This window comes from Marmota flaviventris, chromosome 8, assembly GCF_047511675.1.
Source record: "Marmota flaviventris isolate mMarFla1 chromosome 8, mMarFla1.hap1, whole genome shotgun sequence".
NCBI classification, from domain to species: domain Eukaryota; kingdom Metazoa; phylum Chordata; class Mammalia; order Rodentia; family Sciuridae; genus Marmota; species Marmota flaviventris.
The window spans coordinates 25,722,507-25,739,293 of record NC_092505.1 but is presented as its reverse complement, the minus strand read 5'-3'; the positions used below and the strand labels follow the sequence as shown (position 1 = coordinate 25,739,293).

At 32.6% G+C, this 16,787-nt stretch overlaps 1 protein-coding gene across 3 annotated transcripts in view; it reads left to right on the top strand.

The window, feature by feature from the left end:
• Window positions 1-16,787, top strand: part of Usp25 (ubiquitin specific peptidase 25) — a 135,698-nt gene that overhangs the window by 69,730 nt on the left and 49,181 nt on the right. For all 3 annotated transcript variants that reach the window (XM_071615121.1, XM_027929101.3, XM_071615123.1), the window contains 4 exons: window positions 4,724-4,797; window positions 8,987-9,135; window positions 15,346-15,473; window positions 15,902-15,997. In XM_071615121.1, coding sequence (XP_071471222.1) covers window positions 4,724-4,797; window positions 8,987-9,135; window positions 15,346-15,473; window positions 15,902-15,997 — 447 coding nt within the window. The remainder of the gene's footprint in view (window positions 1-4,723; window positions 4,798-8,986; window positions 9,136-15,345; window positions 15,474-15,901; window positions 15,998-16,787) is intronic.

The following is a 16,787-nucleotide window of genomic DNA, read 5'->3' as shown; positions in this document are numbered from 1 at the left end:
AAATCAGAGTATTTTGCCCTGTAATTGCTAGTCACATAAAGAAGATAACTCATTTCCCAGCTTCTTATTTTGTATCGTCTTAGCTACAAGCATGTCATTCTATGCCTGAACAGAGTTTTGATTCTAATCTGAAGCCTCTAATCATTTATACATATGTAGTCCTTCTGTGCTTCACATGTTGAATTGCACATACCTTAATTTTACATTTCAGACACGTGCCTTAATTTTAGATTTCAGGGCATTGTTAGGATACATATGATTAACACTAGTCTCTTACCTTGTTACCAAAGATTGTAGCAGAAACTTAGCTCAGACAATTATGTTAATTTCACTTCCATCAGGATGCTAGTCATTGAAGGCCAGTTGACTGCAGACAGCTCTCTTAATTTAAACTAAGTTGGAAGAAATTACTCAAGAGAATAATCTGGTTCCAAGTATATAATATCTGAGGTGACAAAATTCCACTCATTGCAAATTGTCTATCACGTAATATGGCATTTGAGGTCTACTTTCCTCCTAGACTATTTAGAAGTTTATGATGTGGCAATTTGGACCAGTAAGTGTCCTTCATTTTTGTCCATGAAAACTCTTAAGTTGCATTTTCCTTTGGAGCTCCAGTTTGTCCTTTGTCATTGCTGCAATGAATGAACACTTTGTATGGTAACTCATTTTTGTGCCATGATGGCTACCAGCACTGCTGTGCAATTGTTTGGGCCTGTGAACCCTCCCTCTGAGGTTGATCTGTCTTCTCTTTTATTTTAGTTTCATCTGGAAAATCTCCCCGTAAGATTCCTGAACTGAATTTGCTTTTGCTGTTTTTGAAACCTAACTCCCAGCATCCCATGAAGATCATTATCTCTTTGATATATGTTTTCCTTACATTCTGAATGTACTAAGCTTTGAGTATATTTCTTTCTGTTACACCTTTTTCTGGGTGTATGTGTATGTGTTATAGTATGTAAGTGTATATATGTATAGCTACATTTATATATCTTATGTATGTGTGTGTATGTATATGTGTATGGTGTGTGTGTGTGGGCGTGTGCATGCACACTTGTTTTCCTCCTTTCTTTTAGGCAGACTTGGCTTAAATTTTTGACAGCTAATCATGCAGAACAATCCCTTCTTGGTGGATATGAAGATCTTCTTGTTCTATGACTTTGATTCTTGCTTATACTTTGGCTTTTTCCTTGCTTTTACCTATTCTTTTGTTAGGTACTTCATAATTAAGGTTAGTGAAATCTGAGTTCGGATATCCAAATTATCTAGTATTCAAACACACTCTGTCCGTCTTCACCTCTCTTGGTTGGTGAATTCCACCAGGGTTACTGTACTGTTAGACCAAGAAGACAACCTTGTGCAGAATTACTCTGTGGTTATTCACTCTGGCTTAAAGCTCACATTTCTTATACTTTTCCTTAGAGATCTAATGTTAAAAATCCTTTGCACATGTTCCACTAAGAGTATGAATAATACTTGTGTTCCCATCAGAATCTCCTTGAGGTACTCTCAGTACTTCTTTGAATGTTTTACCCTGGAATTCATAGTTTTTACTCTCAGATCTTACCACATTTTCTGTAAGTATTTTATAAAGTGTCCTTTCTCCAGTACACGACTTCCCAATTGCTTTTTGTGTCTATAGCTTCCAATTTACTGTTTCTGAACTCTTATTCCATCTGAAGGGGTAAGTGTATTTTGATTGTTCAGATCTTGCTTCCTTATCTGTTTACTTTTTGTGATGTATTTTTGGGTCCTTGTCACCCTTTTCCCCCATATTTTTAAGTTTGTGCATAATGGGATTATGTTGTACATAATGGTGGGATTTGATGTTACATATTCCTACATTCACACAATATCAGAGTGTAATTTGGCAAATATTATTTTTTATTATTTCCCCTCCCCTACCTTTCCTTTCCCTTCCCTTCCCTTCCCTTCCTTTTCCTCCCTTCTCTCTGTTTTCCCAGTGTCCCTTTGATTGTCATGAGATGCCTAGCCATCTTTCTTTTTCTGTCTCCTCTCTAGCTTTCACATATGAGAGAAAACATGAACATTAACTTTCTTAGTTTGGCTTATTTTGTATAACATAATGTTCTCAAGTACCATCCATTTTCTTGCAAATTACATAATTTCATTTTTCTTTATGGCTGAGTAAAATTCCATTGTGTGTATATATTGCATTTTCTTAATCCATTTATCTATTGCCAGACACTTAGGCTGGTTCCAAGGTTGGGCTATTGTGAATTCTGCTGCTGTAAACATGAATATGCATATATCACTATGGTATGGTGACTTTAATTTTTTAGGATAAAGATGAGGGAGTGGTATTGCTAGGTCTATTGGTTCTATTCCTAGCCTTTTGAGGAACGTCCATGCTGACTTCCATAGTGATTGTACTAATTTATAATCCCAACAGCAGTGTAAAAGTTTTCCTTTTTCTCCACATCTTCTCCAGCATTTATTATTGTTATTTTTTATTTTTAGTATTGCAGATTGAACTTAGGGGCACTTTACCACTGAGCTGCATCCTCAGCCTCTTCCTGCCTTTTTAAAAACATTTTGAGACAGGTGTCCTTAAGTTGCTTAGGGCTTCACTAAATTGCTGAGGCTGGCCTTGAACTTTCAGTCCTCCTGCCTCAGCCTTCTGAACCGCTGGGATTATAGGCATATGCTACCATGCAGGGTTTACTGTTTGCATTCTTGATGGTTGCCATTCTGATTATAGGGAGATTCATTGGCCATTTATGTTTCTTTAGAGAAGTGTGTATTTAGTTCATTGCCCCTTTTACTAATTGGGTTTTTTAAAATGTTGTTTTTTGAATTCTTTATATATTCTAGATGTGAATTGTCTGTCAGAAGAATAACTAGCAAAGATTTTCTTCCATTATATAGGTTCTCTTTTCACATTCCTAATTGTTTTCTTTGCAATGTAGAAACTTTTTAACTTGATATCATTGCATTTATTAACTCTTGGCATTATTTCCTGATCTTCAGGGGTCCTATTGAGAAAGTTGTTGCCTACATCTTTATGGTGAAGTGTTGACCCTATCTGTATTCTCTTCTAGGAGTTGCATGGTTTCTAGTATAATTCCTAGGTCTTTGATCAATTTTGAGTTGATTTTTGTTCAGGGTAAGAGATAAGGGTCTATTTTCATATGGATAACCAGTTCTCCTAACACTATTTATAGTAACTGCAACAGCATGAATGCTTGGGCAGGAGTTATATAAACCAAATTGTTCTAAAAATACAGTTAATGAGCTGGGATTATGGCTCAGCGGTAGAATGCTCGCCTAGCACCTGGGAGGCCCTGGGTTCGATCCTCAGCACCACATAAAGATTAATAAATAAAATTAAAAAAGCATTGTGTCCAACTACAACTAAAAGTAATAAATAAATTTTAAAAAATACAGTTCATTAAAAGAAATTAAGATGTGATAGGGAGGTAAAAGAAAGTTTAGAATGTCCAAAATGTGAATAGAGAGAATGCAGAAGAGGTGTAGCAAGTGATGAGTATAGAAGGAAGAGAAAAAAATAGAAAAAAAAACAAAGAGAGAAAGAGAGAAGAGAATCTTACTGTTTGTGGGACAGAATAGGAAAGAGGAGTGAACAAAAGAAAACCAAAATAAACAAAAAACCTAACTCTTAAAAGACAAGACAAGGAATAATAACTATCCTAAAAAAATGCTAAAAATGAAGAAAAAGAAACAAATATGTATACTTATATGTTCATGGCTACATATAAATGATTAAAATATATGGGGGGTACGTTTACATTTACCTGAAAGGGAAGAGCCCACCAAGTATTTTGAATAGCACTAAAGATCAACCAGTGCTAATTCGATTATTGTAAGGATTAAGTGAAGGATTTACTACCATTATTCTAAATATTAAATGATGACCCATATAATGCATTTACCCAGAGGCACACAGTATCCCCCCCCCCCTTTTCAAAAACAGTGCTTCACAAGTCAGTTGTATTCATTTAGATACATAATTAATGAATAATTTTGTATATGCGACTACAACACACATTTTATACAATAAGGCCAAGACCAACTTTGTCTTTCAGGGCCATATAGTACAAATCTAAAAAGTTAATTTAAAAATTGTTATTTCTTTTTTTGTCTCAAGCAAAAATAAAAATAAAAACAAACCTCACATGTTAAAAAATCTGGGAAATTAACAAAAGACTAATTTGCTAGCAACATGAAACTTGAGAAAAGGATGAGGTAGCTTTGAGTTCCTCTGATATGGTGTTTTTGTCCTTCCTTGGTAAGAGCCATTGTTTTTAGATTATATACACTCTTTTATGTACATGTAGAAAGAACTTTCTAAAATTTGGTAGAAATCTGTACTGATTAAAAGACTTCCCAAGAGTCTAAGTAACCTTATATTTTAGTCATAAATTGCAAGACTGAAATGTGTGACAACAGAATGAGGAAGCTCATCATGAACACAGGCTATCAGGTTGTCTTCTAAGTTTGTTTCCTGCAGCAGCTCATATTATCCCCTATAACAGTGTCATGAGGTTCTTAGTTGACAGGAGAAGAAATGGAAGAATAAATTTAAGTACTTTGCCTAAGGTCATATGATAAATAACAGAGCCATGTGTGGTGATAGCCTCATAAATGAAATGTTATCATCTTGTCATGTATTTTAATGTTTTCTCTATTATTTGTAGATACAAGAATTATAAGTACTTTTGTATTTTTTAATATGCTTTAGGGATGAAGAGAAGCCAAAGAACCCTATGGTAGAGTTGTTCTATGGAAGATTCCTAGCCGTGGGAGTCCTTGAAGGTACAGTTACATGTTTGCTTTTTATTAAATAAAAGAGATGTTGTTATCCATTAGTTTGATTGTCTTGATAGTGACTCTACATTTGTGGAATGATTTTTACTTTTAATTTGACTTACTGTCTGAAAGTCTCTTTTATATTGCTCCTACCAATCATTTTTACACAGAGCACAGAATTGAAAGAAAAGGTACAAAGTGCATTTTCACATGCTAATTGGTAGTTCATTTTATGCTTATGTTCTTTCCACTGAGAGAGCTTCTTTTATCCTGGGAGTTATTGAAATGAAGAAATTTATGGGATAGTAGGGAACTGACATGACACTCAAAAAGTTTCAGATATTTGAACATTTTAGATTTGGGATTTTCAGATAGGAGATGCTTTGTTGGTAATGTCTACGTAAATATTCCAAAATTGGAAACACTTCTGATCCTAAGCATTTTAGGTAATGTATATGTAGCATGTAATGGAGTTGAATGCCAGGCTTGGTATGATACTCAGTTTTTAAGTTTTCCTTTTTAAAATTTTTTTAATATTGAAAGCTGAATTTAGCAACTTAGCATAGAGTGTTGCAGGATTCTCATTTTCTGAGTGATTATGAAATTATTTAGATTCTGATTTTCAAGAAAGGATTGAATTCTGTCTTTTGAAAAATATGTTAAGGATGTTAATATTCATTCTATGCTAGATAACCTATTCCTTAAAATTTGGGAGTAGCTGGTTTTCTTAAAAAAGGTAAGGGAATCAGACTCATTTAGATATATCTTCATTTAGCAGTATTTAAAGTCCCAAACCATAAGGGAAAAACTACTCTTCAAAAATAGTTTTTCTCATATCACCCAGACCATCAACTTTTGAAAGTTTTTGTGGATCACCCAAAGTATAAAATTTGGACAATTGTTTTTCCTTCACATTCTTAAGTAGTGGATTCCCATGAAATTATGTTTGAAGTTGATAATTAGGCATAAAAAGGAAGTTACTAAGTCAGCTTTTAGTCAGGCATTTAAAGGGCTAGACTGAGAACATTGTTAGAACATTAGAACACTTTTGTCTACTTCAAATGCTAATGTTTATTATATAAATTTATATAAAGTGAAATATTTTACACAGTATTACAGTTATACTATTCTGATTTTATGTGAAGTAGAACACTATCTGCAGCGGTGAATAGGTTCAATCAGGTTGAGACTGGGCACTGTATCTAATATGCTATGTGAGTGCTTCTACTTGTGTTACATTAGGTCTTACAACTGATTGTTATTAAGCCCAATGTGGTTGCACATGCCTATAATCCCAGCAACTCAGGAGGCTGATGCAGGAGGATCCCAAGTTTGAGGCCAGCCTTAACAGTGAGACCCTGTCCCAAAATAGAAATAAAAAGTTCTGGGAATAAGTAAATAATTCAGTGGAAGACTGCAATTCTCAGCACAGTAAAAAACAAAACAAAAAGGTCATTGTTTTTAGAATGCTTAGTTTGTCAATCAGTATTGAAATTTTTGTACTTGGTATCAGTAAGTTGCTCAAAGCTATTGTGCTGAATAAATGTGGCCTTAATATGTTTCCATTTGGACTCTTGTTACAATAAAAGATAGTTTACTTGTAGAGCATTTTTCTTATCATTTTTACACTGTTACATCATTTTTACATTGTTATTTCCCTAAAGCTTTATTTTGGACCATTGCTTCTCCTTCCGGGTGATTTTGGGTTTGTTTGCTAAAACACTCACACTGCAAACCTTCCTCAATGTTTTGAGAACTTCTAGTTCATCGACCTCTGCATTCCATTCCTCTTGGCCCTGGTCCGTACTTCACTTCCTTCCTTGTCCATCTGTACACATGGAAAAATAAGAATTCATACCCCATTTGAATCAAGTGTATGATATGTCAAGATCATTGTAATGTTTTGAGCAACTAATAAAAAAAATAAATAAAAGATCACTCTTGTAGGTACCTAAAACGGTCTTACCTCCACTCCTTTGTGGTCCCTGATTATTCTCTTTCCCTCATTTAGCTATTTATATTTTCTCTTCAGGTACTGAGTACTTAATGTTGCTGTGTAAAAGTCAACTGCTAGCCAGTTAAAACAGAGCATGGATTTGTAGTGATTGTGCAGAAGCGAAACCTTGGACAAGGTGCCTGGGAGAGCGAACAGAGCTTCAGTGGTCTCATATCTGCAACCCCACCTGGCAATGTTATTGGCTTTGTGTAATCACTGATCTCTGTCCTGTTTTCTGCAGTAACTATTTTCATCTTTTCCACTTACCTCCTTTCCACTCACCTTTTTCTCTTCATTCTCTTAGAAACGTATCACCTCAGATTTCAAGGATTTACTGTAAAAACTGATGAAATGTAATTGACATGGGTTCTACTCAAGGCTCTGAGTTTATATCTGTTTGTTATTTTGTATGGTATTTCTTAACCACTGCCCAGATACAGGAGCTTCAGGATTCATCACCACCTCTACCATATTCTTTTTATCTGTGTCACCAAATAATAAAGGAAATATTGTTTTATATAAAGAACATTGTTATATGTGTTTAGAATTCCATCTCTGTATGCTTTCTCTTAGACCTTACTTCGTAATCTCACTTTTTCTTAGTATCTTTCACTTCTTCGTCTTCTCTGTCTTTATTATCAGTATTTAGATACATTCTGATATCTTATATCTTACCATTAAAAAAAAAAAAAAAAAGAATCCCTTCTCATACTTTTTCCCCAGAATCCCCTTTCATTCATGTTTGGAGTTAAGCTACTTAAGAATGATGTTTGCTTCCCTATTTACTTCTCATTTACTCAATCCTTTCTGCTTTAGCTCCTGAGCTCACAGCTTCTCTAAAAGGGATCTATGGTTATTGATGTTCTACATACAGTACTTCTTAAGCCATGCTTACAGTTTGTCTGTGTATCTAAAGTCCTTGGGACTCAGCTTAGTTCCTATTTTCTTCCTATGTCATTCTTAAGCAATTGCATCCACTGCCTTGATTTATAGTCAGTAAACACCTCTCCAGCTATTCATATCTTCAGACAAGGCTGTTAATAGTTACAGATTCATATATCCAGCTCTCCTTTCACATTGAAGTCTCAATGGACCATTCTGAATCAGTGATTTCCATGACTGCTTCAAAACAACTGTTAAAGGTTTTTTGTTGTTGTTGTTCTCCCTTTGGTAGTGCTACTTTCAGCTCATAAAATCAATCTGATTCTTCATGCTAGGAATCTGACTGTCATTATTGATAAATTCCTTGTTCTGCTGTCTTCTTTCCCATTTTACACGCCAATTGGTTAAGTCAACACCTAATCTACATACCTTTATTTCTGTGTGGATTCTGCAGTTGTCTCCCAATGGTCTGTTACCCACTTGGCAAAGAGGCTAGAAAGGTATTTCAAGACATAGATCTGATTCTGTTATTCCTATATTTAACTGTTCAATGACTTCTTGATATATTCTGAATATAGTGAAAAAATTTCTTAGTAGCACTATGCAACCTTGTAAATTTTAAGCCTACTGGATTTTTCATTGCTATCCTCTTGTTTTCCCAAGCTGTACTGGCTTTGCTTTGGTTCCTTAAGTAGGCCAAGTTCTCTATAGCTTTAAAGTCTTTGCCATGCTTATTCCCTGGACAAGAATACTTGCTAGCCATCTACCCCACTCTGGCCTGGCTAACTTCCACTCACTGTGGAAGCTTAAAGTCACTTTGCCACCAATGTCTTTCCTCTACCTGCTAGGACTAGGTTAGCTCTCCTTCTATGCCCTCTCATATTTTTAATAATATCTATAATAATAAGCAATATTTTTTAATATCTCTATATTTTAATAATATCTATATTTTTAATAATGTCTATAATAATAAGCAATAATTGGCTTATAGTATATGAGCAATTAACATATATAGTATCTTTCAAACAAAACAGAGTTTCTTCAACTCAGGACCCTATCTCTTCCTCACTGCTATGTGTTGTATGCTCAGTATTTATAGTTTCTTGTCCTGAGATGGTGCTTTTTACAAGAGTTTATATATATATTGTGTGTACATGTATATATGTATAACCAATAGGAAAATTTATAATAATTCTTTATTCTCTGTAATATAATCAAATCACTTTTACAGGTAAAGATTCCGTATATACATTTACTTTAGTAGCTGAAAAACTGTGTTGACAAGATTAATTTAATTAACTTTTCTCCTTTCTATAGGTAAAAAATTTGAAAACACTGAAATGTTTGGTCAGTATCCACTTCAGGTCAATGGGTTCAAAGATCTGCACGAGTGCCTAGAAGCTGCAATGATTGAAGGAGAAATTGAGTCTCTACATTCAGAGAATTCAGGAAAATCAGGCCAAGAGGTGAGCTTAGCATTTTCAGTATCTCCATACTTCTCCAGGTCTTTCTTAAAATGACATAAAGCACAATTTAAGGTTCTAACAATTACTAATAATGGAGAAAATACTCAGAAAAAAATGTGTTTGGGTTTAATTTTGGTAACTTAGACATATGTGGAAATTATTTCACAATTTCAACTATGAATCTATGTAAAATTATCACTTAAACTTATCTCAATAAATTTATTTTGTTGTTAAAAACCCATCTTTATATGTTTTTTTAGTCAAGATGCTAGCCATTAGCAGTATGTTAGTCCTACATGTTAAAAAAAGAAAAACATTGATATTAGGGTAGATTTTTCTAGAGGTGTATATTACTATTATCAAATATTGTTGGCATTTATTCAGTCTTACATAGGAAATACTCCATTTTTTGTAAAATTGCTGATTGCATAAAGTCTAATGGAAAAACTTACTTTCTCAAGAAAGAAGTGATTAAAAAAAAACATAAACCTTTTATTTGTCTCCCCTGGTTTGTTTCTCTCCACCTTTCTTTGTTTCTCTATCTTTCTTCAGCACCATCTCTGTATCTATCCATTCACATATTTTATCTGTTGGGGAGTGTTGACACTATAATAGAAAACAAAATGCAGATCATGTGCCCTGCAATCAGTCCTTGTGCTACAGAGTGAAACAGTGACGGATAGTTGTCTAGATGTAAATTCCATGCAGGAGTGTATATATGTTTATCTCTGTGGTTCACTATTGTATCCTTAGTGGGTAATGTGGTGACTGCAGATAGAATCACATTGTAAGTATGCAGGGTCATGCTTAGCAAAAAGAATCTAAGGTCTTTATAATGAATAGGCAGGTGTTTAGTAATTAAATATTAAGTAATAATATCTCTGTTTATTTAAGAAAGTCTTGGGTTCTTGTTTATTTGAGAATAAATGGCATTTGTCTAAATTGTAAGTTTAGACAATTTTAGACAATAAATTTCTCAGAATGTGTTAGGGACACATGGCTGTAGTTATATTGCATATAACCATTTTTAACTTATTCAGTAAGTTTATTTAGTATATCATTCCAGAAATTTAAATTCATAGCTTTTGCAGTTCTCATTGTGGAAAAAAGAAAATAGATCCCCAGAAATCTTTCCTGTTTGCTGTTAAATAAAAGGGTAATGAGTTTGCGGCATAAGGACATGGACGGCATTTTTCCTTATATTGGCAGAGTAGTTTTAAGTGAAATATACTATGTTCTGTTGTTAAATAATCTTCCTCACATATTTATATTTTTTAAATAAAAATTGATTATTTTTACATAGAATCTGAAGTCTATTTTTTCTCCAACACATGTTGTTTTTATTCTCCATCATTTTACTGGCTTTATACTCTAAATGCTGTATAGTCCAATGTGTATTTTCTGTCTGGTTTTTCCATCTCACCTAAGGAATTCAATGGTTTGTCGTTTTCTCTGAATTAGCAGTCTGAAAACAATCTCAATAACAGCAAATTTGGTTAACTATGATCCCTGTTATCAGTTGTCTAGATTTGTTAGAGATAATAGTTTTCTTAATTCAACTTGTTTTAAGAGACTATCATAGACTAGAGTTTAATATCTTTTATTTATTTATATTTTTGGTACCAGGGATTGACTTCAGAGGCACTCGACCACAGAACCACAAGCCCTGTTTCATGTTTTATTTTGAGACAGGGTCTCACTGAGTTGCTTAGCGCCTCATTGCTGAGGCTAGCTTTGAACTCGAAATCCTCCTGCCTCAGTCTCTTGAACTGTTGGGATTACTGGTGTGTGCCACCACGCCTGGCTTTACTAGCTTTTTTATTAATATTTAAATTAGTTTATATTTCATTATCCCTTCAAAGTATTTTATTTCTTCATGAAACCATTGATCTTTCTTAATACCACATACTCAAACAAACCAAGAAAAATATTCAAACCAAAGTATTTAAATAAAATTTTAAATTATTTTAACTAATACTAATTGTGTTGAATTTTTAAATAATTTTAATTATTTAAAATTATGGACTATATTAAATTGGTATAATTCCTGTGAATAATAGCTTTTTCTTCTTACTTAATATTTCCTAAAAGATGATTTTACTTTGACAAACACACAAAAATCTTTTTTTGTTGAAGTGGCTGCAGACGACTAATATAGGAAGGGCTCCAGTGTCTAAAATTACTTAAGTTAAAACATTCAATGGTTTATGAATTTTAAATTTCTGGAATGATATACTAAATAAGCTTACTGAATGAGTTTAAAATGGTTATATGAAATATAACTACAGCCCTGTGTCTCTTAACTCTGGTGACACATTCTGAGAAATTTATCCTTGGGAATTTTGTCATTATATGAATAATAGCACACCTACACAAACCTGCATGGTCTAGATCAATCACTTGTCATGGCTTCTTGTACCATGAATCAAGAGACACAATAAAATGAGATATCTGAGATAAATGTGGTACTTGAGGGTGCTGCCAGAATATAATGAATGACATACTGTTTTGCGGTAAAGGTTTATTTTATTTTGTTTTTTATTTTATTTAAATAAGTAGAGGAAACATACTCTAAAATAATTATAGAAACTAGTGTAGTAAATACAGAAGTGAGTAACATTTATTGTCATTAAGTATTATGTTCTGTACATAGTTATATATGGTATAGTTTAATTGACTAGCAATGCAGGTCTGTTCATACCAGTTTGGACTACAGATGTATCAGTAATGCCTTGCACTAGGACATCATGAGGTGACAGGAAGTTTTAAGTGCTATTATGATCTTACAGGACCACTCTCATACATGCAGTCCATCACTGACAAAAACATAGTTATTCTGAGCATGGTTGTTCTCACAAACTACTTTTCTAATTTAAATTTTTTTTAAATTTTTAATTTGTTCTTTTCAGATATATATTACAGTAGAGTATATTTTGACATACTATACATTACATAGAGTATAGCTAATTCTAATTAGGATCCCATTCTTGTGGTTGTACATGATGTGGAGTTACACTGGTCATGTATTCTGATATAAGGGTAGGAAAGGTATGTCCGATTCATTCTACTCTTTTTCCTGTACCCATCCTCTCTCCCTTCCCTTCACCCCGCTTTGTCTAATCCAGTGAATTGCTATTCTTATCCCCTACCCTGTTGTGTGTTAGCATCCACATATCAGAGAGATCATGCAGCCTTTTTTTTTGAGGGGGGAGGGGTTGGCTTATTTCACTTAGCATAATAGACTCCAGTTCCATCCATTCACCAGCAGAAATCATAGTTGTTTTTTAATGACTAATATTCCACATTTTCTGTATCCATTAATCTGTTGAAGGGTACCTAGATTGGTTCCCTAACAGCTATTGTGAATTGAGCTGCTGTAAACATTGGTGTGGTTGTGTTGCTCTATTATGATGATTTTAAGTCCTTTGGGTATAGTGAAGTGGAATAACTGGGTCCAATGGTGATTCCATTCCAGGTGTTCTGAGGAATCTCCATACTGCTTTCCAGAGAAGTTGCACCAATTTGCAGTTCCACCAGCAATGTATGAGTGTACTTTTCCTCCTCAATATCTTCGTCAACATTTATTGTTGCTTGTATTCTTGATAATTGCCATTCTGACTGGAGTGAGGTGGAATCTTAGTGCAATTTTGATTTGCATTTCTCTAATTGCCAAATATATTGAACATTTCTTCATATATTTGTTGACTGATTGTATTTCTTTTTCTATGAATTGTCTGTTTAATTCTTTTGCCCATTTATTGATGAGATTATTCGCTTTTTGTTGTTGTTTATGGTTGTTTTTTTTGAGTTTTTATATCTATCTGTAGTACAGGTGGCAAAGATTTTCTGCTATTCTGTAGGCCCTCTCTTTATACTCTTGATTGTTTCCTTTGCTATGAAGAAATTTTTGGCTGATACCATCCCATTTATTGATGAGAAAATGCTTTCATAACGAACTATTACATCCTTTTGTGTGAGGTATAGAAGCTAATTATGTTTCCTAGACTTTATGTCTTAGAGAACAACTTGCCACAATTTGGGTCACTTTATTTCTCTCAGTCATTGTAGATTCACATGAATTAAAATGTGCAACTATTCAATTTTAATGGTGACACTTAAGTATTATGATAAAATGTGAAAGTAACAGTTCTTAAAGTAGACTTGCATGAATATCATAAAATTGAGTATGGAATATTATGCTAAGAGGTCAAAAGTTTTATTTATGAGATATATGATGTAATGTTTTAAAATTTTACAGTACTTATGGTTGTGAATATGAAGTAACTCAAACATTCTTGCCAGTGACAAGGAAGATCAAAATAAGTAGAACACTTTCTTGTCAAATTTTAAACTTGAAATGTTTTTAATATTAGATCTTTCACAATATTTATCTACTCCATTTTAGGTACTATCCTTATAGGAAATTTCTTAAATCTTGACTTTGGGTAAAAAATAACCTATATTCAATTCAGGAAATCTCAGTTCAGCTAATTAGTTGCAATTTTGGAGGGAGAAATAATATTGAATAACCATTTATTTTATTAGCTTTAATTTTAAAAAGTAATTTTTCAGATCCTAGTCATTTCAGATTGCCAGGTGTGTATCATTTCCTGTTTTTAGATATTCAAATTTAAGTTAATATGTTCTTAGTTTATTGATGGATGTGTGGTGGTATTTTGTGCCACTTGAAATCATCATACATGGTAAAATATATGCAGCAATTTCTTTTTATAGTAGCATATTGCAAGGCTTATAGAAATAAGTGATTCAAAAATATTTGTTACATGATGCTTTACTTCTGAATTTCTTGATTTGCAAGTTTTAAAAATTTCCTTTGGAAAATTGAAAATGGAGCCCCCATTTGACCCAGCTATCCCTCTCCTCGGTCTATACTCAAAGGACTTAAAAACAGCATATATACATTAATTAAATAAATATTTATACTATATTAAATAAATAAATTTATTATATATTAAATAAATATATATCATATATTTATATATTAAATAAATAAATATATTTAATACATAAATATATTATATATTAAATATATTGTTATATATTTAATATATACTAAATAAATAATATATATTAAATAAATAAATTTCTGTTATATATTAAATAAATAAATTTTCTTTCTCTTTATGTAAATAATATGTTTATATAAAACTTGAAACCATTATATAAAAACAAATTTTATATGAAATTTGGTTGAGTTGTTTTTATTCTAATTTGTTATATGTGACACCAAATGAACAAATAACCCAATCAATAAATGGGCCAAGAAATTGAACAGACACTTCTCAGAAGATTATATACAATCAATCAACAAATATATGAAGAAATATTCAACATCTCTAGCAAATAGAGAAATGCAAATTGAAACCACTCTTAAGATTTCATTTCACTTCAGTCAGAAGAGCAGCTATTAAGAATACAAACAACAATAAGTGTTGGTAAGGATGTGGGGAAAAAGGCAGAATCATTTATTGCAGGTGGGACTATAAACTGGTGCAGCCAATGCAGAAAGCAGTATGGATATTCCTTGGAAAACTCAGAATGGAACCACCATTTGATCCAGCTATCCCACTCCTCAGTCTGTACCCACAGGACTTAAAAACAGCATGCTACAGGGACACAGCCATATCAATGTTTATAGCAGCACAATTCACAATAGTGGATGCCCTTCAGTAGATGAATGGATAACGAAAATGTGATACACACACACACACACACACACACACACACACACACACAATGGAATTCTATTCAGCATTAAAATAGAATGAAATTTGATTGAATTTTATGTTTCATTCAATAGTTGTCAATTGACATTGTGGGTGAATAAAGTATAATACTTTCAATATACTGCTAAAGATGGAAGACTTGTTACTAAGCTTTGGTTTTAACCACTGTTTTTTTCTTTGGGTTAGAATTTCTAATGTAATGAATTATCTTGGAAGAAAGATGGTTGTTAGAAGATTTTTCTCTTTACTGATTATGAGTAATACCCACTCTTGGAATTTTTAAAAGGTGTGGAAAACTTAGGAAGAAGTTGAGTTTAAACTAAATTTTGTACTCAGTTCTTTGTGATGTCAGAGATGTGATGGTGTGCATAAAAATGTTAGTGTCAATTTGCTGTGTCTGAAATTTCAGTGGAGAAAACAGAAATGTGATATGAAGTTTTTTGTTTGTTTTGTTGTCTTTCAGCATTGGTTTACAGAACTACCACCTGTGTTAACATTTGAGTTATCAAGATTTGAATTTAATCAAGCATTGGGAAGACCAGAAAAAATTCACAACAAATTAGAATTTCCTCAGGTTTTATATTTGGACAGGTATGGTTTACTTTACAACATGACTTAGATTCTTAATAGTTTTAATAAGCAAATGAAGAATTTATTGTTTTTATAGGAAAAAATATTTATTTTCTTAGAATAAATCTTTTGCATGATATGTCTGATACCATTTAACAAGGAAAATTTAGAGCTCATGTTATATTAGAAAAGTATAGTTACTGGGAATAATTTTATAAGGAAATTTAAAAATGAAGTTATTTTTATAATCAAAATTCTGTTTGAATTTTAGAAAACACTTTTGTATTATCTGATATTTTATTGTAAAATTCAAATGAATTGATTCTTTGTGATGTTTAGACTGAAGATTGTTTCTGCTTCCAAGATATTTGAGACTAATTTGAAATAATTGCTAAATAATTTCAAAAATAATTTTTGAAAGTAGTTAATAATTTTTTTTCCCCTGATAGATACATGCATAGAAACAGAGAAATAACAAGAATTAAGAGAGAAGAAATCAAGAGACTTAAAGATTACCTCACAGTATTACAACAAAGACTAGAAAGGTACTTTAACTTATATGAAATTTTAACTATGGGAAATTACATATTTGTTGACTGTCTAGATTTTTTATTGTAAATGTAGGAGTAATTCATCATTCTGGATTGATATATTGCTTGAAAGATTTAGTTTTGAGTTTTGTTCGAAACTAGAAATAATCTATAGTCAAGTATAGAACATTGTTCTAGCATTTGATGTTAAATATTTCATTGTCAAGAGGTAATGCCTGTGGTGTTGAAAGTAGAAGTGAAGTTGCATTAATCTAGTATTGAGCATGAAACTAAACATTACTTTTGAGCTTTCTATTAAAATGAATAGCACCTAAGTTTTTCCTCTCAACACACAGGATGCAAACTCAAATAACTGTCAGGGCCTTTTAGAAGCTTCATGAAGGAGGGAACCAGGTGAGGATTAAGGTTGTGGTGAGAGAAACACAAACAGCACACCTGAGCATAGACGAAATAAGTGCTTTCTAGTACCGGTGGGTCATGCCTTGTGTAAATGGGGTCTCATTATTGTGTAGTGCTTCACATTATTTCCAAAAGAAGCCAGTATCTAGACTGTTGAACTTTCTGCAAATGGGTGAATCAAAAATATATAGACTAAAATGTGGCCTGAGAGATTCCCCTTTGCAACTTCTGACCTGATCTTTATTCCTTTATTTTAGTTTTATTTTGCAAATTGAAGCCTAATTTTTTTGTACAAAAATAACACATCTTATTATAATTTGTATTCTTACAAAGTATCAGTAACCATTTTGAGAGATTCAAATGGTGTTTGGAGATGGAATTCTCA